This window comes from Embiotoca jacksoni, unplaced genomic scaffold (genome assembly GCF_022577435.1).
Source record: "Embiotoca jacksoni isolate LCO1_2020_lvr unplaced genomic scaffold, fEmbJac1.0.p SCAF_67, whole genome shotgun sequence".
In the NCBI taxonomy this organism is placed as follows: Eukaryota; Metazoa; Chordata; class Actinopteri; family Embiotocidae; genus Embiotoca; species Embiotoca jacksoni.
In genome coordinates, this window is record NW_027185422.1 from 1,323,988 (window position 1) to 1,348,133 (window position 24,146).

Sequence of the window (24,146 nt, forward strand, 5' to 3'; positions counted from 1 at the left end):
CGCTGCTGTATTTCACCTAAAAACCAGGTGACAGATTTTCAGTCTTTGTAAGATTTCATGAGGGTTTAAAAAATGCCGTACGGCCAAAATGTCTCTTAAAGGGATAAAATCAGAAAGTCTTTATTTCTGGTCTCACAAATTATGTTAGCAGTGTAGTTAAGCAGTGGAGTATTTTTTATTTTTCACTTGGAAATTTAACAAACAAATATGTGGTTGCTTGTAATTACTTTTTTAATATGAGGTCTATAGTAAAAATTGAAAATTAGGTCTTTTGTCTCTTGAGGACCCGGAGACTGACTGGCTTTTTCTCCAACGTTTGCCTTTACTCCACAAATTAACCTGACTTTTAGCTTTTGCCTAATCCCCTGTTAAAAATCTCCAACCACAGCTTTTTCCTGTGTTTTCATTTGTGTCTGTAAAAAAGACGGACTTGAATGCCCCTTAATAAGATTAGACCTGTAGATTACAGCTGCATTTAGATGCAATGGAGATGAATGGTGAGATAAAAATGTGCCAAACGCTCCACTATTGTCCGATAAATGTTTCTTTTTTTATTTTCTTCTGGTTTATCTGATAGAAAAAGTCAGAAAGCGGTAAAATGAACGCTGAGATTTGAATTAACAACCACCTGTTACTGTCTTTAAATAGAATTTATTACAATGTTGAAGGAAAAAGAAGGACAAAAGTGAACTGAAAAGAAAGGACCTAGTTTGGAAAGTAACTTAATACAGTTTTTCCAATTGAATGTTTCTGTGAGTGGTTGAAATCCATCTGAAGTTTTTTTAAAGCAGAAAACTTTTACTCATCCCCAAACAGCAGCTTTTATTAGACGCGGCTTAAACATTTACCACCGGCTCTGCAGACAAACTGTTAACAGCTGCCGAGTCGAGGTGGATTTATGGAAAACAACGGCTGTTTTACTGCGACGAGTCGGTTCAGATCGAGTCTTGTCTTGTCAAACACAAAAAGAGTCGGCGCCCGGGGCTGCAATTTACAGGAAATCGAATCCATCACGGGGCATTTGGAAAGCCGATGCACCGCGGGTGAAGACGACTCAGTGCCTGCTTAGTTTTCATAAAACAAGAGTCTGCGAGCAGGCAGGTCTGTCAGAATAAAGCTGCAGCAGATTGTTTTATTTCCTCCAGTCTTATTAACACTCCTCCAGTTGAAAAGCTTATAAGAGCTGAGCAGAAACATTGGATGTCTGTATATGTTTTTTTTATTCTCTGGTGCTTCGTGTTATTCAGTTGTTTCAGTTTCAAGAAAATATGATAATAAACCCCCGTAGAGCCTAAATAATTAGCAGATGAATCAGTTCACTGACAGGCAGAAAATTAGGTGTTTAATGACCGAATTATTGTTTGGATAATTTGTTGGTTTCTGCCTCGTTAAATATGAATCTTGCAGCTTTTCTTTTGCGTTTTGCTTATTTTCATATGTGGAAATCTGGACTGTGTTTGGAAGGTTGTACAAAACACTCGAGCTGAAGCTCATTTCCCGGAAATAACGAGGACTTTTCTGACATTTGAGAGATCAACTGCTGAATTGATTAAATAAGAAAATAAACAGCAGATTCATCAACAATGGAAACAACGATACATCCCAATTCAGAACAGCAAATGTGTTTTTCAAAGAAAAATAAGGTTCCCCAGATTGTGTTTTATATCAAGATAATGAAAGAAAAGCTGTAGGGGAATTGGGATGTTTTCCACTGAACGATCACCAAATGACTCCAAAAGCTCCTGGAAAGCTCAATTTGTCTTGAATCGGACTCCAAACGACCCTGAATGTGTCGCTGAACTCGGCCGGCTTCATGTCAGTCTTCGTGTCATGTTCAGAGAAGCTTTCAAAGAGAAGAAATACCATCCCCACGGGACACGTGGCTCAGTTGTGTTACGGGCTTCTTGGATCGATACGGGGCGGAAAGAAATCAGAAGAATATCAAAGCTTTCTGGAGCTGAACCCGCTGCCCCGTGTCGGAGATCGAGTCTCCTCCAATGGGACAAAGACCCAAACCACACCTCGAAAAGTACAAGCACCACGAACAGATAGGAAGACTGGATTTATTGCCTCACGGTTGTCCGTCCTCCGTCAACCAATCAAATTGCAGTTTACCTCCCTGTCTGTCCAGACTCTTGTAATATATGTAATAAAACGTATAAACCTGATTCTGATTCAGAACCGTCAGACTCGACTCCGATCACGTCGGTTCAGGCTCGGATTATTGAATGACTCCTGCGGGTTTGAGAGGGTCTGGCCCTGCGCCGCGTCCGATCGATGAACTGTGAGAGGAGGCTTTGGTGAAACAAACGTCTGTGGTTTTTCTTCTTAAAAACAGCTGTTTTATAGCCACCAGTTCATCTTTCTGACTTCCTGTACAGTTCAGCTCAGTTTTTTCTATTGGATATAGTTTTCTTTTGGTTCTTCAGAGGCTGTCAGTTTAGTCGGCGGTCCTTTAATGTTTACGTTCACGCTACTTAAAGATTTTGGTCATGACGGCCTCTGAAAGTGGTCTGAGCAGATCGGATCTCCGTGCGTTTACACCCAAACTTTTGGCGGGCCACTTCTGATTGGATGCATATTAGTTGCGTGTGATTAATGGGTGTGGAGGCACATTCAGAGGTGGGCTGAGCTGCATATGGCCCAGATTTTTCTCAACTGAGATAATATCCGATAGATAAACAGAGCTGAACTGTACAGGAAGTCGAGATTTACTGCAAACTGAACTGGTGGCTATAAAGCAGCTGTTTCCTGAAGAAAAACACAGACGCTCGTTTCAACAAAGCCTCCTCTGAGTTCACTTTTTATGTCTAGCAGGATGATGGCGCCCTCTTGTGGTGTGCAAGCCGTTAGCCTGCAGGAAGAGGTTAAAACGTCACCGAGCCTTCGGCAGCTTTAACAGCGTCAGTGAAGAGACGTCAACCGGAAGCACTGATGCTGCATTCAGGGCACACGGGAAAGATCGGAGTTTCCAGTTTACGAAATGTCTTAAAACACTTCTGCGCTGGAAAAAGTTGAGTAACTTCAGAAATATAACCCATCGTAATTTTTTTATACAGCCTGTGTAAAAATGGTATTCTATTAGGTGACTGGAGGAGAATTTTTTTTTCCTAATGTCTCTGTAATGAAGCTTTAGAGAAGAAAGAACAGAGACTGACCGACAAACGTTCTTCTAAACGTGATTGAGGAGGAAAACTGTCCTCAGAGATCCTGGAATGAAGACAGAAGTCAATATTTGATTTGTTCTTGAAGAGAAAAGAACAAGTTTATTGATTATTGAAACAAACGGTTTGTTCACACGTTAAACTTTTATGGTTAAAGTTGTGTGGATGACAGCATATGTTCCTCCAAAACATGTGCACTGATAACAAGCTGGGTGGTCCCTCTGCTGGTAGACCCATTATTTCCAAAATAATGGAAAGTCCACGTTTTGAGTTGTGAAAACACATGACAGTTTTCCACTTTCTACAGTCCATCTTCAATGATCTCGGGCCCAGAGAAGGCGGCGCTGTTTCTGGATCATGTTTATATCTGTTTTCTTCTTTGCATTGTGGAATTTTAAAACAGCATTTTAAACTGCTCTCAAACTCAGCAGCTGCAGTCTGTCACATTTCCTTGTTCCCTCCTTCAGATCAGCAGCTTGAAGATGGGTGGAGTCTAAGAGCTGATGTCCTCATTGGCTGCAGAGTCACATGATATTTAAATCAGAGCTGAAACTGGTTTTATCTTTGAGGAAGTGAAACTCACACAGTCACTGCTGCTGAGAGGTGAAATGGAGCAGAAAGGAGTTCAGTTGGACCGAAAAACCTTCTCTTGTTCCATCTGTCTGGATCTACTGAAGGATCCGGTGGCTCTTCCATGTGGACACAACTACTGCATGGAGTGTATTAAAGTCCACTGGAATAAAGAGGATGAGAAGGAAACCTACAGCTGTCCTCAGTGCATGAAGACGTTCATACCGAGGCCTGTCCTGGACAAAAACACCATGTTGGCAGCTTTAGTGGAGGAGCTGAAGAAGACTGGACTCCAAGCTGCTCCTGCTGATCACTGCTATGCTGGACCTGAAGATGTGGCCTGTGATGTCTGCACTGGGAGAAAACTGAAAGCTGTCAAGTCCTGTTTATTCTGTCTGGCTTCTTATTGTGAGAAACACCTTCAGCCTCATTATGATGCCGCAACATTCAAGAAACACAAGCTGGTGAACCCCTCCAAGAAGCTCCAGGAGAACATCTGCTCTCGTCACGACGAGGTGATGAAGATGTTCTGCCGCACCGATCAGCAGATTATCTGTTATCTCTGCCCTGTGGATGAACATAAAGACCACGACACCGTCTCAGCTGCAGCAGAAAGGACCGAGAGGCAGAGAGAGCTCGAGGGGAGTCGAGGAAACGTCCAGCAGAAAATCCAGGACAGACAGAAAGATGTGAAGCTGCTTCAGCAGGAGGTGGAGGACATCAATCAGTCTGCTGAGAAAACACTGGAGGGCAACGAGAAGCTCTTCACCCAGCTGATGAGTCTCCTCCAGGAAAGAAGCCGCGATGTGAAGCAGGAGGTCAGATCCCAGCAGGAAACCCAAGTGAGTCGAGTCAAAGAGCTTCAGGAGAAGCTGGAGCAGGAGATCGCTGAGCTGAAGAGGAAAGACGCCGAGCTGGAGCAGCTCTCACACACAGAGGATCACAACGAGTTCCTGCACAACTACCCCTCAGTGTCAGCACTCAGTGAGCCTACAGACTCATCCAGCATCCATATCCGTCCTCTCACCTACTTTCAGGATGTGACAGCAGCTGTGTCAGAGGTCAGAGATAAACTACAGCAAGTTCTGGATGAAGAATGGAAGAAGATCTCAGTGTCAGTGAAGGAAGTGGACGTTTTACTGTCACAACCAGAACCAAAGACCAGAGCTGGATTCTTAAGATATTCACAAGAAATCACACTGGATCCAAACACAGCATACAGACAGATGTTATTATCTGATGGGAACAGAAAAGCAACTTTCATGAATCAGAATCAGTCTTATTCTGATCATCCAGACAGATTCAGTAGATGTTGTCAGGTCCTGAGTAGAGAGAGTCTGACTGGACGTTGTTACTTTGAGGTGGAGATGAGAGGAGAAGTTGATGTAGCAGTCGCATACAAGAATATCAACAGAACAGGGAGCTTGATGGAAAGTGTGTTTGGATTTAATGACAAATCTTGGTCATTAAATTGTTCCAATAACAGTTTTCGGTACAACAACATTGAAACTCCCGTCTCAGGTCCTCCACCCTCCAGAGTGGGGGTGTACCTGGATCACAGTGCAGGTACTCTGTCCTTCTACAGCGTCTCTGAGACCATGACTCTCCTCCACAGAGTCCAGACCACGTTCACTCAGCCGCTCCACGCTGGACTTTGGTTTATCTCCGTTGAAAACTCTGCTGAGTTTTGTAAACTGAAATAAACTGAAGTCTTTCAGGTTTCAGTGAGTTTAAACCTGCATTTTCATTTTCCATTTCATTTTCTCTCCATCATTGAGGCGTTTCTGCTCTGAACAAAGATCTGCTGTCAATCAAGCATTATGGGCGTCACCTGGACGTCTTCTTGATAGTTGTTATCTTCATGTTAATATGTTTTATTATTGTTTTTAAGCTCTTTTCACACCGTTCCTGTAGTGAAAACCACGTATCTCTAAATTTGGTGAAGTTGAATTAGATTATTTTCTGATAATTTAAAGTGATTTAAATGTTCTTTTATGGACTGAGATGATTCTCCTGCTAAATTAACTATTTAAAAAAACCTGACAAAGCTGAAAAGGTGTTTATTTCTTAGATACGTGGTTCTCACAGGACAGCAACGCTCCAAATATGTGATGATCTGGTTCAATATGACGCTTTACAAATCAACAATATATAAAGTAGTTGAAATGAGCAAAACCTTCAGTGACTATGACGGTAAAATTCACTTTAATCCAGCAGCAATATGAATCTACAAACATCACATATATAATAGTAAAATACTAACAGGGAACATTTTCTGCTTCGTGTGTACTTTCACTTTTTGTGTTTTCAGTGTATTTTTGCTGACGATACTTTTACTTCAACAAGGTTTTGAATGCAGGACTTCTAGTATTTTCAGTCTGGTATCAGAACTTTTTCTGAAATAAAGGAGCTGAATTCTTTCACTGCTTCATATATAGTAATATAGATTATTCAGAGGGAACAAAGCAGCACTTTTACTTTAATACTTTCACTAAATGTTGCTGCTAACTCTTCTGTACTTTTACCTGAGTAAGCTGTTTAATTAAGGACTTTGACTTGTAATGGAGTATCTTTGTTTTCTTTGCTGTATTTGTACTTTTACTTCAATAAATGTTCTGAATACTTCATCCACCATTTGTCTGAGTTGAATTAGACAACATGATGCTGCTTGTTTCCAGAATGGCCACCAGAGGGAGCACTCTGCCCACTGACAGTGCTGGTTGCCCCTGAAGACTACATATCCCAGAATGCCTCGCGTTCAGTCTTCATTCCCAGGAAGTGAGGAGCGGGGTGAATTTTCTATAGTTGGATGGTGAAAACTTCCCAGATTGAGGATATTCTCGAGGCTAAAGTTTGGAAAGATGGAAACCTGTTGATTGTGTGTAGAAATGCAGAACAAAGAGAGCGAGCGGACGGGATTAAAGAAACATGTCGTTTTAAAGTAGTGAATAGAAACCGTATCCAAAAAGAAAGTAAGTGGAGTAATGATTGAGAAAGGGGAGAGGGAAATACAGCAGGTGAAGGTGCAGAATAAAACCACCTCTGCAGAGGCAGTGAAGAGGTTCAGCCAGAGTGGAGGAGCCGATGGAAGAAGTAAAGCCGTCAAAAGGAGCCACAGCAGTCCTCCATCAGACAAAACGAGGGGGAAACAACGGTCGACTTACAAAACACAAACAAAGCTGGTCACTTTCACAGCAGGGGGTAGTAAATGCTACGATGGAGGTCGAATCCAAACCAGAGAGGATTCAGATCATTGTTAAAGCAGCAGTCCACCACTTAGATATCAGCGGACTAACACGGGAGGACGTCAGAAATGATCTCAGTATTCAGGCAAGTCCGGAGCAAATATGATCTGAGAGTTTTTAAATACACATCGCACTGGAGCGAGGCCCAAAACATCACCTCCATCCAGGGCTCAGTTTGATGTTATCCACCACAGAAACAAACACATGAGGAACACAGCTCCAACGCTCACTCCACCGCTGGAACTCTCCCTGCACAACAGGTATGAGCTGCTGACTCATGAAGTGTGTGATGACACTAAGTCTGTGGAAACTGGTCATTACATCACCAGAAACAAGGCTGATGGAAGCACGAGAAACAGCCTCAAAACCACTGCTAGATCAAGAGCCAGAAGAGACACAGTTCAGGTCCCTCAGACACCAGGCGGTATTTTGATGGAGGACGCCATCACCAAGCACGTTAAAATGGCTGAAAATCTGTGTTTGGATACCACCAGTGTGAAGGAGTTAACGGAGCTCCTCCCAGTTATCCTCTGGACTCGTCCAAGAAGTCTGAGGGTTCTGATCCACACGGGTTCTTCTGACATCCTGCAAAAGAGAACGGGCTCTGAGACTCTGGAAAAAGATTTCACACTGCTGCTGAAAACCCTGAGTGACCATCGATCACAAGACGCGTTTATTTCCGGACCGATTCCGACGCGCAAGAAAGGAAGTGAATCGTTCAGTGGACTCCTGATCCTGAAAACATGGCTGACGTCAACACGCCTCAAACATGGGATACGTTTGATTGACAGTTTTAACCCTTTGTGGAACCGTGAGGAGCGTTTCAACCTGATGGAGTTCATCTGAACTTCACTGGATCCAGACTTCTCGGCGCCGACCTACAACCTAAATTACTATCTTACTAGACGGCGATCTCAAAATTGTCAAAGTTCATCCACAACCAGCCTCCTCTCCAGTCTGAGAGTCCCTGCAGATGAAATTGCCTTTTTTTTATCGTCGGATCTTTGACCGATAAATCTTTTCTGGTTAATGATCTCATCATCGATAAGACTTTGTACTTTCTGTTCCTGGTTGAAACGTGGCTTAACAACACGACTGGTGAAGCAACTCTGATAGAGGCTTGTCCTCCTCACTATAAATGTTATCAGTCAGTTACACAGAACAAGAGAGGAGGAGGGATCGCAGTGATCTTCACCACAGTTTGGGTGTAATGACATCGACCTCGCTGATTTTACATCATTTGAATATGTTGCTCTGCAGCTGAAAGGTAAATCAACAGTACTGATCATCACAGTTTACCGGCCACCGACGTACTCGGCACTATTTGTGCAGGAACTCTCAGAGTCGATCTCACCAGGTATCACCAGATATGACAGGTTCATTCTGAACGGAGACTTTAATATTCATGTAAACAAGAAGAACGACCACAAAGCTCCAGAGCTGATGGATTTACTGGACAGCTTTGAAGTGACCCAACATGTAAAGGAAGCCGCCCACCAGCAGGGTAACACCCTGGACTTGGTGATAACAAGAGGGTTACACGTGGATCAGGTTTCAGGACGTGAATTATCTTTCTCTGACCATCGCTGTATACTTTATGATGTGATTGTAACCATGGCAACAACTAAAGGGCAAATTCTGGTTCAAAAGACACTCCTTGAACCATATAATCATGAGAGCTCTTTAAATGAGGTGGTTGAACACTTCAACAACTCTGTCGTCTGTTCTAAATACTGTTGTAATGTTTCTGAATACTTCATCCACCATTTGTCTGAGTTGAATTAGACTAAATGGTGCTGCTTGTTTCCAGAATGGCCACCAGAGGGAGCACTCTGCCCACTGACAGCGCTCGTTGCCCCTGGAGACTAATAAGTGAACTTATCAGAGGTAAAACAAAGATCCTCAAATCTTTGTTTCATGTTACAGCAGCAGAAACAGAGGGCGTCTCAGTTTGTGGGGGAAACTTCAACTTAGTCATGAATCACAGCCAAGACGACGAGTTTGAGGAGGAATAAAAAAAACTGCTCTCAAACTCAGCAGCTGCAGTCTGTCACGTTTCCTTGTTCCCTCCATCAGATCTGCAGCTGGGAGATGGGCGGAGCCAACATGGGTGGAGTCTAAGAGCTGATGTCCTCATTGGCTGCAGAGTCACATGATATTTAAATCAGAGCTGAAACCAGTTTTATCTTTGAGGAAGTGAAACTCACACAGTCACTGCTGCTGAGAGGTGAAATGGAGCAGAAAGGAGTTCAGTTGGACCGAGAAACCTTCTCTTGTTCCATCTGTCTGGATCTACTGAAGGATCCGGTGACTCTTCCATGTGGACACAGCTACTGCATGGAGTGTATTAAAGTCCACTGGGACGGACAGGACGGGACTGGAGTCTACAGCTGTCCTCAGTGCATGAAGGCGTTCACACCTAGGCCTGTCCTGGACAAAAACACCATGTTGGCAGCTTTAGTGGAGGAGCTGAAGAAGACTGGACTCCAAGCTGCTCCTGCTGATCACTGCTATGCTGGACCTGAAGATGTGGCCTGTGATGTCTGCACTGGGAGAAAACTGAAAGCTGTCAAGTCCTGTTTAGTCTGTCTGGCTTCTTATTGTGAGAAACACCTTCAGCCTCATTATGATGTCGCTCCATTAAAGAAACACAAGCTGGTGAACCCCTCCAAGAAGCTCCAGGAGAACATCTGCTCTCTTCACGACGAGGTGATGAAGATGTTCTGCCGCACCGATCGTCAGATTATCTGTTATCTCTGCTCTGTGGATGAACATAAAGACCACGACACCGTCTCAGCTGCAGCAGAAAGGACCGAGAGGCAGAGAGAGCTCGAGGGGAGTCGAGGAAACGTCCAGCAGAAAATCCAGGACAGACAGAAAGATGTGAAGCTGCTTCAGCAGGAGGTGGAGGACATCAATCAGTCTGCTGAGAAAACACTGGAGGGCAACGAGAAGCTCTTCACCCAGCTGATGAGTCTCCTCCAGGAAAGAAGCCGCGATGTGAAGCAGGAGGTCAGATCCCAGCAGGAAACCCAAGTGAGTCGAGTCAAAGAGCTTCAGGAGAAGCTGGAGCAGGAGATCGCTGAGCTGAAGAGGAAAGACGCCGAGCTGGAGCAGCTCTCACACACAGAGGATCACAACGAGTTCCTGCACAACTACCCCTCAGTGTCAGCACTCAGTGAGCCTACAGACTCATCCAGCATCCATATCCGTCCTCTCACCTACTTTCAGGATGTGACAGCAGCTGTGTCAGAGGTCAGAGATAAACTACAGCAAGTTCTGGATGAAGAATGGAAGAAGATCTCAGTGTCAGTGAATGAAGTGGACGTTTTACTGTCACAACCAGGACCAAAGACCAGAGCTGGATTCTTAAGATATTCACAAGAAATCACACTGGATCCAAACACCGCACACAGACTCCTGTTATTATCTGATGGGAACAGAAAAGTAACACGAATGAATCATAATCAGTCTTATTCTGATCATCCAGACAGATTCAGTAGATGGTGTCAGGTCCTGAGTAGAGAGAGTCTGACTGGACCTTGTTACTTTGAGGTGGAGATGAGAGGAAGAGGAAGAGTTGATGTAGCAGTCGCATGCAAGAATATCAACAGAACAGAGAGCGGGAAGGAAAGTGGATTTGGACGTAATAACAAATCTTGGTCATTAAATTGTTACGATAACAGTTTTTGTTTCAACAACATTGAAACTCCCGTCTCAGGTCCTCCACCCTCCAGAGTGGGGGTGTACCTGGATCACAGTGCAGGTACTCTGTCCTTCTACAGCGTCTCTGAGACCATGACTCTCCTCCACAGAGTCCAGACCACGTTCACTCAGCCGCTCCACGTTGGGTTAGGGTTAGAGTTCGGGTTCAGGTTAGGGTACGGGTTCGGGTTAGTCTCCGTTGGAAACTCTGCTGAGTTTTGTAAACTGAAATAAACTGAAGTCTTTCAGGTTTCAGTGAGTTTAAACCTGCATTTTCATTTTCCATTTCATTTTCTCTCCATCATTGAGGCGTTTCTACTCTGAACAAAGATCTGCTGTCAATCAAGCATTATGGGCATCACCTGGACGTCTTCTTGATAGTTGTTATCTTCATGTTAATATGTTTTATTATTGTTTTTAAGCTCTTTTCACACCGTTCCTGTAGTGAAAACCACGTATCTCTAAATTTGGTGAAGTTGAATTAGATTATTTTCTGATAATTTAAAGTCATTTAAATGTTCTTTTATGGACTGAGATGATTCTCCTGCTAAATTAACTATTTTAAAAACCTGACAAAGCTGAAAAGGTGTTTATTTCTTAGATACGTGGTTCTCACAGGACAGCAACGCTCCAAATATGTGATGATCTGGTTCAATATGACGCTTTACAAATCAACAATATATAAAGTAGTTGAAATGAGCAAAACCTTCAGTGACTATGACGGTAAAATTCACTTTAATCCAGCAGCAATATGAATCTAAAAACATCATATATATAATAGTAAAACACCAACAGGGAACATTTTCTGCTTCGTGTGTACTTTTACTTTTTGTGTTTTCAGTGTATTTTTGCTGACGATACTTTAACTTCAACAAGGTTTTGAATGCAGGACTTCTAGTATTTTCAGTCTGGTATCAGAACTTTTTCTGAAATAAAGGAGCTGAATTCTTTCACTGCTTCATATATAGTAATATAGATTATTCAGAGGGAACAAAGCAGCACTTTTACTTTAATACTTTCACTAAATGTTGCTGCTAACGCTTCTGTACTTTTACCTGAGTAAGCTGTTTAATTAAGGACTTTGACTTGTAATGGAGTATCTTTGTTTTCTTTGCTGTATTTGTACTTTTACTTCAATAAATGTTTCTGAATACTTCATCCACCATTTGTCTGAGTTGAATTAGACAACATGATGCTGCTGTTTCACAAACTGACCACCAGAGGGAGCACTCTGCCCACTGACAGCGCTGGTTGCCGCTGAAGACTCTCAAAGGTCATGAAATGTAATCTTCCAGCCTTTGGTGCAGATCCCTGTGAGAGAGGAACGCCCCTCAGCTTCATCAATATGTTCAGGCTGAGAAAGTTTCTTCCTGAAATGACTTCCATGATAAATCAAATCCCGGCTCTGTGCTGAGCACGGTCACCTCAGAGCAGAAAGCTTCTCCGTGTGGACGTTGGACGGTCTCACGTTGTCTGCTTGGTTTTCTCCAGTGTGCTATCCTATGCTAGTCTTTGCTTACAATAATACTATATATGTATGCCATATTATATTCCTTATATACAATCTCGTATTAATCAACTATTAATCCTCAGGCGTATGCAACAGGCTGTTTCTGCTGAGGTCAGCGATACTGCTGAGGTCAGCGATCCTGTTGGGGTCAGCATGCTGCTGTCCATAATAACAAGGCTGTAACGGTTGATGGCACGACCACTAGTTTCACCTCCTGTCTTTCTTATTTCTTCCAAGTCATAAAACAGGAATAAGTTACTGACCTGAGCAACACGTCCCCACAAGGCAAGACCCCCACCTCGACCAATCAACAAAGGACACATCACCATACATGACTTTTTGGTTCCTGTACTATAAGAAGACTGGGTCAGGGAGAGTCAGGAGTCAGACTTCGTGAACTGACACATACTCTGTTGCGGTCAGGGAAACATAGTCTGGACCCAGAGCTCTGTAAACTGATTATTCTGCTGCTGTTAAATAAATATCTTGAAGCCTGACATCTTCTCCTGTTGCCTCATTAAAAGAACACGAAGGACTGGAGGCCGACACATATTGGCTTTGTACTAGCAGGAGCCCAAGTCCAACAATTTGGTGACCCCGACGTGATGAGGACGGAGAAGGGAAGGCGGTAAAGAGACAGAACCAACAGCGGACATCTGGTCAACGGTGACAACAGTGGGCCCATATCTAAGAAGGTAAGCAGACACCTGTTTGAACGAAGTTCTGCAATTGGACATTGTCAAATTATATTGTTGTCATGGTGAGGACCTCAATGTCCTAGTAAGCGGCAGAATAATAAGCGTCAGACGGGGGTTACAGGCCCACCGTCGGAAAAAAAAGAGTGGGGGTTAGAGGCCCAAGATGAAGTCTGAACCACAAAAAGGTTTGGAAACCAGAGAGGTTAGAGTCCTCCAAAAATCCCAAGGGTTACATACCTGGATCCGTTAGAGGCGGAACAAAAGATCGTTGTATAAGGCGTAAACTTAAAAAGGGCCGGCGATACAACGTGTGTGAGGTCATTAATTTTTCTTATGAAGAACTGACCACTGCAGTCTGATGTTGAAGTGAAATTGAAGATTGTTGAAAGCATTTAAATACGGGGAAATGTGGGTGGCTTCCAAGAACTAAGCAAGTTTTATAGAGACATCCAGTCTCGGCAAGTTCTTGTTCTGTGGGGACAAAGGGTGGTGTTGGTGGAGAAAGTGAGCGTGAATTAAAAGATTTGTGGTATCTGGGGCGACCCCTAGAGTGAGACCGGACTGAAGTTATTCAGCCTAGAAGCTTGTCTCACTGGATCCACAAATTGACCTAAAGAAGTCATTCACACTCAATCTCCACGTGTGTGTTGAATTATCACTGTGGGATAGTGTTGAATAAACAGGAAAAACATTTTAAAAAAGGGAAGATGGAAGGTGAATTTGATCGAGAGTGTGTGGAGTATGGGGGCTGTGGCCCAGAAGTGAATGTAGGAGAACAGTGAGGTCTCATTAGGATGCAGTTGAGTAGTGGATGTGACAAGGGAGTCAGAAAGAGAGGAATGAGAGAATATGATAAGTTAACTGAAGGAAACAGAAGGATTCCCCGCGGACCAGGACACGACGGTAATATGGCCATGGCGGAGTAGAGCAGAAAATAAGACCAGACAAGACATAAAGAAACGTGAAGAAGAAGGTCCTAAGGGGTGGACAGAAAAAAGGAAGTGGAAAAAGGAAATGGAAGAGATGCAGGATAGGAGAAGAAGATTGCATAATATGACATTAGCAGGCGGAGCCACACAGCTAGTGTGGGAGAGTAAACGGAAAGAGCAGGTGAAGAAAAGACCAGATGAACAAAATTACTGAGAGAGAAGGATAACATAAACAGAGGCAGGATCTCAGTCAGAAATAAAAAATTGAAGTAAGCGAAAAATAAAATCAGAACAGAGTAAAACTAACGCTGAAAGATCGCGCTAAAACAAACAAAAACTTAGAACAACAGAGACAGACAAATGACTAGAATAATTCAGAACGTAATGACATATAAATAAAAGAACGGGAACAATTAATAATAGTGACAGTTAAAAATAAAATAATAAAACAAGATAGAGAGAAGCAATATGGTTCAGGAAGCCAATTAATAATTAAAAAAAAAAGAGAAACAGACAAATATGGCTTAAAGATTGAAGAAAATACATGAATAAACAAGAATAACTTAAGATAAGTGATAGCATAGAGATAAAAGAGGAAAAAGGAACAGGAGGAGGAGCTGTTAAAGGCTCAGCTTTTAAAACTCCAATTAGATGACGCCAGACGCAAAGCTACTGATAAGTAAAAAGGACACAAACAATGGAGAGATTAAGGGAGAAAATTAGGTAAGAGACATCAAAATCTGCATCACAGCCCCGTGAGAGCCCGAAGGTGGGAAAATCAAACAAACCCACAGTAAAAACGAAAGATACTATAAGATGCAAAGATCACGGACAGATTGAGAGGGTTTGGGTGGTAGCCAGAGAGGGAAGCAGGAGGACTCTACCAGTGCAGAGGAAGATGAAACTCTGCAACAACACAGTCAAGACACCCTGAGAGCAAAGGAGGCAATACAGCAGACCAGGACCATGTCTGCACCGCAAGAAGTGGACAGAGAGAGTGAGGACAGAGACAAACAGTCCTCCTCGGAGCAACCACCAGCAACAGGCATCAAAATAAAAACTAAAAAAGAAAAGACACTGAAATCATGACAAGAGGCAGTAAAACACCGAGACGGATCCGGTGGGGAAACGTCCTCCCACAAGTACGGGAGGCACGGACAATCTGGGTGTCAGAAACAGTTGGCTGACCTCGACAGACTCCACCGACTCCAACTCCTTTCATACCTGTCAGGTGATCACTGATAGGAGACGCTAACAACAGAATACTACAGAGGATCAAAGGGGGCGGTGATGTGGAAACATGAGTTAAACAATCAAATAGGAAGTCTGATGAACCAGCAATTCAACTTCTGAAACAGAACCTGTCTCAGAAGAATAGTTGATTGATTGGATAAGATAAAGTAAAATAAATCAACTTAAAATAATATGAGATTAGTTAGAGATGAGTTAATAGAAAAGATAGATCGAAGTTAATAGATCAAAGTTAAGGATAAGATAGATCAAAGAAAATAAGAGAATACTAAGATTTAAGACGTGAAAGTTCAAGTTTAAAGAGGCCCGAAGACAGTGTAGTATAGGAGAGCGGTAGTCACACCAGAAGTAGAAGAACAGATTAGAATAAGTAGATAAATAATAATAGAACATTAGGACCACAACACAAAATAAATAAAAGAAAAGGTAATGAGCAAAAGACGAGGAGGAACCTTACTGCCGCCTTATTCTGGACCACACAGGCTGAAATGGCGTTTATATCACTCAAAAATGCCCTGAGCAATGCCACTGACCTGTCGGTACCAGATTACACGGATCCATTCTATCTGGATGTTTCTGAAACAGCCCAGACAGCAAATGATGTGCTGTTTCAGAAAAAAGGGGGGTGACAGGAAGGTGTTGATGTACGTAAGTGTGACACTAGATGCTACAGAGAACAGACACCCACCATGCACAAGACATGCAGCAGGAGTGGTGAACATTTTGCAGAAAACGGCACACATAGTCATGCAACATCAACTGATAGTACTCACCACACACACAGTCGTGGCATATGTGAACTCCACACCATGTCATCACTAAGACAGACCAGGCTGGACAAAACACTGACATCACCACACATCACATACACACATGAAGGCATAAACATGGCAGACAACATGGGAGAAGGGGAGCCGCATGTATGTGAGGAAAGAGTGCAGAAAGATGTCAGGGTGAGAGAGAGCTTGCAGAACATCCCTTTCCCTGATGTTGATGAAACCCTGTTCACAGATGAGTGTTGTTACAGACACCCAACGGACGGACTGAAAGCAGCCCTAGCGGTGGTCAGGAGAACACAGGAAGGATTTCAGGAAGTGGTAGCAGAACCAGTAGTTGGAAAAGAGTCAGCTCAGATAGCAGAACTACAGGCCATGATTAGAGCACCAGAATGGGCAGAAGGGAAAGTTGTAAACATCTACACAGACTCAGCATATGTAGTGGGTGCTGTTCATATAGAGCTGAGACAATGGATCAGAGCAGGATTCCTGACTGCAGACAAGACACCCATCAGACATGAAGCAGACATGAAGAGACTGGTGGAGGCACTAATGAAGCCAAAAGCTGTGGCTATCATGAAGTGTAAAGGACACGACAAAACAGACACCTGGATTGCAATGGGCAATGATCAAGCTGACCAGGCTGCCAAGAGAACGGCAGGATATGGAGCTGAGTACGTTATGTTGCAAACTGACAGGACAATACAGGACATGCTGCCACAGTGTGATGTAGACATGATAAGAAAGGAGCAGACAAAGGCCTCTCCATGGGACACCAGTGTATGGCAGGACAGAGGAGCCACAGAACAGGATGGATTGTGGAGAGCCCCGGATGGTAGACTAGTTCTGCCACCAGGCCTGGTACAGAGGACATTACAGGAAGCACATGGTCTCACTCACTGTGGACTGAAACAGATGCAGAGACATCAGACCCATTGGTGGCATCTATTTCTACCGGCTATGATAGAAAACCACGTGAGAGAGTGTAGTGTGTGTATGGTATACAATGTAAAGGCGACCATTAAGCCTCACCAAGGACAGTTTCCCCTGCCACAGCTCCCGGGGCTGGACATTATCATTGATTACACCGACATGATTGACACAGTGGGAGGACACAGGTACCTCCTGGTAGCCGTGGATGCATACACTGGCTGGCCAGAGGCAATACCTGCTAAAAAAGAGGATGCAAAAACAGTGATCCAATTCTTGATAAATCACTACATACCCGTGCATGGGTTTCCTCGTCGCATCCGTTCAGATAACAGCTCCCATTTCAAAAATAAAGACTTACAAGAAGGAGAAAAACATTTGGGCCTAAAACACGCATTTGGCCCGGTCTACCACCCTCAGTCACAGGGGAGGGTAGAAAGAATGAATCAGACACCGAAAAGTAAAATCAGTAAAGGATGTGCTCAAACCAAGCTGTCCTGGGTGGAGGCTCTGCCAGTAGCATTGATGGCAGTGCACAGCTCTGTGAATTCTACCACAGGGTTCACTCCTTTTGAGCTGTGGACTGGACAGCAGTTTCCGGGTCCAGGCGCAGGAAACCCGGTGACGATCGAAACAAGTTCCTGGATGAAATATAAGCCATACTATGATCAACTAACAGCTTTGGTGTCAGGTTTCTCTACACAGGTGACGGAGACCAAAGGGGGCAGTGAACCAGGAACACCACATACAGCGGAGCGGGTCCTCCTAAAGGTGATCAAGAGGAAGTGGTCGGAACCGAGGTGGACCGGACCGTACAGAGTTAAGGAGAGGACAACGCACGCGGTCCGGCTGGACGGCAAAGGAGAGAACTGGTACCACTGGTCACAGTGCACGGCAGCAGAACCTCCCCAGTGGACGCTGGGTCAGGTAACAGTTGATCTGAAACATCAGGATCAACAGTAAGTGAAAAAAAAAAGAATCACCTGTGAGAAAGAACTGTGATTGTGTGTTTTGATATATATGCAATGTGTGAAGTGCTGTAGCGGTAATGAGCTGTAATAAGAAGGTTACAAGGGCTTGTGAGAAACATTTTTACGAACAATACAGAGAACATATTGAACAGCAACATCTGGAACGTTTTAGTTATAATGGAGCCACGCCGGCAGCAGGTATGTGCATGTTCTTTCTTTCTTACGGTTGTTGGTCTCCTGTGAGAGACCAAAAGGGGGAATTGTGCGATTCACTGCGAGGTTATGTTTACAATAATACAACATATATGTATGCCATATCATATTACTTATATATAAAGTCGTTTTATCAACTATTAATCCTAAGGTGGAGACAAAAGGCTGTGTTTGTGAATGACAGTGATACTGCTGGGCCAAACCAAAAGGTCACAGGAGGAGGTCTGTGACCTTTGGGGTCACATGCTGTTGTTCTTTGAGTCATAAACAGGAACAAACTGCTATCGCGAGAACTCCAGGGTGTGAAGGAAGACAACCCCCACCTCGACCAACCAACAAAGGACATATCAACACACATGACTTTTTGGTTCCTGTACTATAAGAAGACTGGGTCAGGGAGAGTCAGGAGTCAGACTTCGTGAACGGACACATACTCTGTTGCGGTCAGGGAAACATAGTCTGGACCCAGAGCTCTGTAAACTGATTATTCTGCTGCTGTTAAATAAATATCTTGAAACCTGACATCTTCTCCTGTTGACTCATTAAAAGAACACGAAGAACTGGAGGCTGACACATGTTGGCTTTGTACTAGCAGGAGCCCAAGTCCAACAGGTATCAGAACTTTTTCTGAAATAAAGGAGCTGAATTCTTTCACTGCTTCATATATAGTAATATAGATTATTCAGAGGGAACAAAGCAGCACTTTTACTTTAATACTTTCACTAAATGTTGCTGCTAACGCTTCTGTACTTTTACCTGAGTAAGCTGTTTAATTAAGGACTTTGACTTGTAATGGAGTATCTTTGTTTTCTTTGTTGTATTTGTACTTTTACTTCAATAAATGTTCTGAATACTTCATCCACCATTTGTCTGAGTTGAATTAGACTAAATGGTGCTGCTTGTTTCCAGAATGGCCACCAGAGGGAGCACTCTGCCCACTGACAGCGCTCGTTGCCCCTGGAGACTAATAAGTGAACTTATCAGAGGTAAAACAAACATCCTCAAATCTTTGTTTCATGTTACAGCAGCAGAAACAGAGGGCGTCTCAGTTTGTGGGGGAAACTTCAACTTAGTCATGAATCACAGCCGAGACGACGAGTTTGAGGAGGAATAAAAAAAACTGCTCTCAAACTCAGCAGCTGCAGTCTGTCACGTTTCCTTGTTCCCTCCATCAGATCTGCAGCTGGAAGATGGGCGGAGCCAACATGGGTGTTGTCTAAGAGCTGATGTCCTCATTGGCTGCAGAGTCACATGATATTTAAATCAGAGCTGAAACCAGTTTTATCTTTGAGGAAGTGAAACTCACACAGTCACTGCTGCTGAGAGGTGAAATGGAGCAGAAAGGAGTTCAGTTGGACCGAGAAACCTTCTCTTGTTCCATCTGTCTGGATCTACTGAAGGATCCGGTGACTCTTCCATGTGGACACAACTACTGCATGGAGTGTATTAAAGTCCACTGGGATGGACAGGACGGGACTGGAGTCTACAGCTGTCCTCAGTGCATGAAGAGGTTCATACCGAGGCCTGTCCTGGACATAAACACCATGTTGGCAGCTTTAGTGGAGGAGCTGAAGAAGACTGGACTCCAAGCTGCTCCTGCTGATCACTGCTATGCTGGACCTGAAGATGTGGCCTGTGATGTCTGCACTGGGAGAAAACTGAAAGCTGTCAAGTCCTGTTTATTCTGTCTGGTTTCTTATTGTGAGAAACACCTTCAGCCTCATTACGATGTCGCTCCATTAAAGAAACACAAGCTGGTGAACCCCTCCAAGAAGCTCCAGGAGAACATCTGCTCTCTTCACGACGAGGTGATGAAGATGTTCTGCCGCACCGATCGTCAGATTATCTGTTATCTCTGCTCTGTGGATGAACATAAAGACCACGACACCGTCTCAGCTGCAGCAGAAAGGACCGAGAGGCAGAGAGAGCTCGAGGGGAGTCGAGGAAACGTCCAGCAGAAAATCCAGGACAGACAGAAAGATGGGAAGCTGCTTCAGCAGGAGGTGGAGGACATCAATCAGTCTGCTGAGAAAACACTGGAGGGCAGCGAGAAGCTCTTCACCCAGCTGATGCGTCTCCTCAAGAAAAGAAGCCGCGATGTGAAGCAGGAGGTCAGATCCCAGCAGGAAACCCAAGTGAGTCGAGTCAAAGAGCTTCAGGAGAAGCTGGAGCAGGAGATCGCTGAGCTGAAGAGGAAAGACGCCGAGCTGGAGCAGCTCTCACACACAGAGGATCACAACGAGTTCCTGCACAACTACCCCTCAGTGTCAGCACTCAGTGAGCCTACAGACTCATCCAGCATCCATATCCGTCCTCTCACCTACTTTCAGGATGTGACAGCAGCTGTGTCAGAGGTCAGAGATAAACTACAGCAAGTTCTGGATGAAGAATGGAAGAAGATCTCAGTGTCAGTGAATGAAGTGGACGTTTTACTGTCACAACCAGGACCAAAGACCAGAGCTGGATTCTTAAGATATTCACAAGAAATCACACTGGATCCAAACACAGCAAACAGACAGATGTTATTATCTGATGGGAACAGAAAAGTAACACGAATGGATCAGAATCAGTCTTATTCTGATCATCCAGACAGATTCATTGGATGTTTTCAGGTCCTGAGTGGAGAGAGTCTGACTGGACGTTGTTACTTTGAGGTGGAGAGGAGAGGAAGAGGAGGAGTTGATGTAGCAGTCGCATACAAGAATATCAACAGAACAGGGAGCTGGAAGGAAAGTGTGTTTGGATATAATAACAAATCTTGGTCATTAAATTGTTCCAAGAACAGGTTTTGTTACAACAACATCAAAACTCCCGTCTCAGGTCCTCCATCCTCCAGAGTGGGGGTGTACCTGGATCACAGTGCAGGTACTCTGTCCTTCTACAGCGTCTCTGAGACCATGACTCTCCTCCACAGAGTCCAGACCACGTTCACTCAGCCGCTCCACGTTGGGTTAGGGTTCGGGTTCAGGTTAGGGTCTGTCTTCGTTGGAAGCACTGCTGAGTTTTGTAAACTGAAATAAACTGAAGTCTTTCAGGTTTCAGTGGGTTTAAACCTGCATTTTCATTTTCCATTTCATTTTCTCTCCATCATTGAGGCGTTTCTACTCTGAACAAAGATCTGCTGTCAATCAAGCATTGTGGGCGTCACCTGGACGTCTTCTTGATAGTTGTTATCTTCATGTTAATATGTTTTATTATTGTTTTTAAGCTCTTTTCACACCGTTCCTGTAGTGAAAACCATGTATCTCTAAATTTGGTGAAGTTGAATTTTGAATTATTTTCTGATAATTTAAAGAGATTTAAATGTTCTTTTATGGACTGAGATGATTCTCCTGCTAAATTAACTATTTTAAAAAACCTGACAAAGCTGAAAAGGTGTTTATTTGTTAGATACGTGGTTCTCACAGGACAGCAACGCTCCAAATATGTGATGATCTGGTTCAATATGACGCTTTACAAATCAACAATATATAAAGTAGTTGAAATGAGCAAAACCTTCAGTGACTATGACGGTAAAATTCACTTTAATCCAGCAGCAATATGAATCTAAAAACATCATATATATATAATAGGAAAACACTAACAGGGAACATTTTCTGCTTCGTGTGTACTTTCACTTTTTGTGTTTTCAGTGTATTTTTGCTGACGATACTTTAACTTCAACAAGGTTTTGAATGCAGGACTTCTAGTATTTTCAGTCTGGTATCAGAACTTTTTCTGAAATAAAGGAGCTGAATTCTTTCACTGCTTCATATATAGTAATATAGATTATTCAGAGGGAACAAAGCAGCACTTTTACTTTAATACTTTCACTAAATGTTGCTGCTAACTCTTCTGTACTTTTACCTGAGTAAGCTGTTTAATTAAGGACTTTGACTTGTAATGGAGTATCTTTGTTTTCTTTGCTGTATTTGTACTTTTACTTCAATAAATGTTCTGAATACTTCATCCACCATTTGTCTGAGTTGAATTAGACTAAATGGTGCTGCTTGTTTCCAGAATGGCCACCAGAGGGAGCACTCTGCCCACTGACAGCGCTCGTTGCCTCTGAAGACTACATATCCCAGAATGCCTCGCGTTCAGTCTTCATTCCCAGGAAGTGAGGAGCGGGGTGAATTTTCTATAGTTGGATGGTGAAAACTTCCCAGATTGAGGATATTCTCGAGGCTAAAGTTTGGAAAGATGGAAACCTGTTGATTGTGTGTAGAAATGCAGAACAAAGAGAGCGAGCGGACGGGATTAAAGAAACATGTCGTTTTAAAGTAGTGAATAGAAACCGTATCCAAAAAGAAAGTAAGTGGAGTAATGATTGAGAAAGGGGAGAGGGAAACACAGCAGGTGAAGGTACAGAATAAAACCACCTCTGCAGAGGCAGTGAAGAGGTTCAGCCAGAGTGGAGGAGCCGATGGAAGAAGTAAAGCCGTCAAAACGAGCCACAGCAGTCCTCCATCAGACAAAACGAGGGGGAAACAACGGTTGACTTACAAAACACAAACAGAGCTGGTCACTTTCACAGCAGGGGGTAGTAAATGCTACGATGGAGGTCGAATCCAAACCAGAGAGGATTCAGATCATTGTTAAAGCAGCAGTCCACCACTTAGATATCAGCGGACTAACACGGGAGGACGTCAGAAATGATCTCAGTATTCAGGCAAGTCCGGAGCAAATATGATCTGAGAGTTTTTAAATACACATCGCACTGGAGCGAGGCCCAAAACATCACCTCCATCCAGGGCTCAGTTTGATGTTATCCACCACAGAAACAAACACATGAGGAACACAGCTCCAACGCTCACTCCACCGCTGGAACTCTCCCTGCACAACAGGTATGAGCTGCTGACTCATGAAGTGTGTGATGACACTAAGTCTGTGGAAACTGGTCATTACATCACCAGAAACAAGGCTGATGGAAGCACGAGAAACAGCCTCAAAACCACTGCTAGATCAAGAGCCAGAAGAGACACAGTTCAGGTCCCTCAGACACCAGGCGGTATTTTGATGGAGGACGCCATCACCAAGCACGTTAAAATGGCTGAAAATCTGTGTTTGGATACCACCAGTGTGAAGGAGTTAACGGAGCTCCTCCCAGTTATCCTCTGGACTCGTCCAAGAAGTCTGAGGGTTCTGATCCACACGGGTCCTTCTGACATCCTGCAAAAGAGAACGGGCTCTGAGACTCTGGAAAAAGATTTCACACTGCTGCTGAAAACCCTGAGTGACCATCGATCACAAGACGCGTTTATTTCCGGACCGATTCCGACGCGCAAGAAAGGAAGTGAATCGTTCAGTGGACTCCTGATCCTGAAAACATGGCTGACATCAACACGCCTCAAACATGGGATACGTTTGATTGACAGTTTTAACCCTTTGTGGAACCGTGAGGAGCGTTTCAACCTGATGGAGTTCATCTGAACTTCACTGGATCCAGACTTCTCGGCGCCGACCTACAACCTAAATTACTATCTTACTAGACGGCGATCTCAAAATTGTCAAAGTTCATCCACAACCAGCCTCCTCTCCAGTCTGAGAGTCCCTGCAGATGAAATTGCCTTTTTTTTATCGTCGGATCTTTGACCGATAAATCTTTTCTGGTTAATGATCTCATCATCGATAAGACTTTGTACTTTCTGCTCCTAGTTGAAACGTGGCTTAACAACACGACTGGTGAAGCAACTCTGATAGAGGCTTGTTCTCCTCACTATAAATGTTATCAGTCAGTTACACAGAACAAGAGAGGAGGAGGGATCGCAGTGATCTTCACCACAGTTTGGGTGTAATGACATCGACCTCGCTGATTTGACATCATTTGAATATGTTGCTCTGCAGCTGAAAGGTAAATCAACAGTACTGATCGTCACAGTTTACCGGCCACCGACGTACTCGGCACTATTTCTGCAGGAACTCTCAGAGTCGATCTCACCAGGTATCACCAGATATGACAGGTTCATTCTGAACGGAGACTTTAATATTCATGTAAATAACAAGAACGACCACAAAGCTCCAGAGCTGATGGATTTACTGGACAGCTTTGAAGTGACCCAACATGTAAAGCAAGCCGCCCACCAGCAGGGTAACACCCTGGACTTGGTGATAACAAGAGGGTTACACGTGGATCAGGTTTCAGGACGTGAATTATCTTTCTCTGACCATCGCTGTATACTTTATGATGTGATTGTAACCATGG

At 43.7% G+C, this 24,146-nt stretch overlaps 3 protein-coding genes across 3 annotated transcripts; all 3 read left to right on the forward strand.

The window, feature by feature from the left end:
- Window positions 1–3,406: 3,406 nt before the first annotated feature.
- On the forward strand, window positions 3,407–6,365 carry LOC138214064 (tripartite motif-containing protein 16-like). Its single transcript, XM_069175432.1, has one exon. The coding sequence runs from the start codon at window positions 3,773–3,775 to the stop codon at window positions 5,435–5,437; it is 1,665 nt and encodes a 554-aa protein (XP_069031533.1). The 5' UTR covers window positions 3,407–3,772; the 3' UTR covers window positions 5,438–6,365.
- A 2,616-nt stretch (window positions 6,366–8,981) lies between these two features.
- On the forward strand, window positions 8,982–11,775 carry LOC138214067 (tripartite motif-containing protein 16-like). The gene has a single exon (XM_069175436.1). The coding sequence runs from the start codon at window positions 9,212–9,214 to the stop codon at window positions 10,916–10,918; it is 1,707 nt and encodes a 568-aa protein (XP_069031537.1). The 5' UTR covers window positions 8,982–9,211; the 3' UTR covers window positions 10,919–11,775.
- Window positions 11,776–19,193: 7,418 nt separating this feature from the next.
- On the forward strand, window positions 19,194–21,914 carry LOC138214075 (tripartite motif-containing protein 16-like). The gene has a single exon (XM_069175443.1). It carries the CDS (start codon window positions 19,294–19,296, stop codon window positions 20,980–20,982), a length of 1,689 nt encoding a protein of 562 aa, XP_069031544.1. The 5' UTR covers window positions 19,194–19,293; the 3' UTR covers window positions 20,983–21,914.
- The last annotated feature ends 2,232 nt before the right edge of the window (window positions 21,915–24,146 follow it).

Bases quoted from the DNA above. Each gene is read 5' to 3' on its own strand.
- LOC138214064 (XM_069175432.1), top strand. From the start codon at position 3,773: ATGGAGCAGAAAGGAGTTCAGTTGGACCGAAAAACCTTCTCTTGTTCC.
- LOC138214067 (XM_069175436.1), top strand. From the start codon at position 9,212: ATGGAGCAGAAAGGAGTTCAGTTGGACCGAGAAACCTTCTCTTGTTCC.
- LOC138214075 (XM_069175443.1), top strand. From the start codon at position 19,294: ATGGAGCAGAAAGGAGTTCAGTTGGACCGAGAAACCTTCTCTTGTTCC.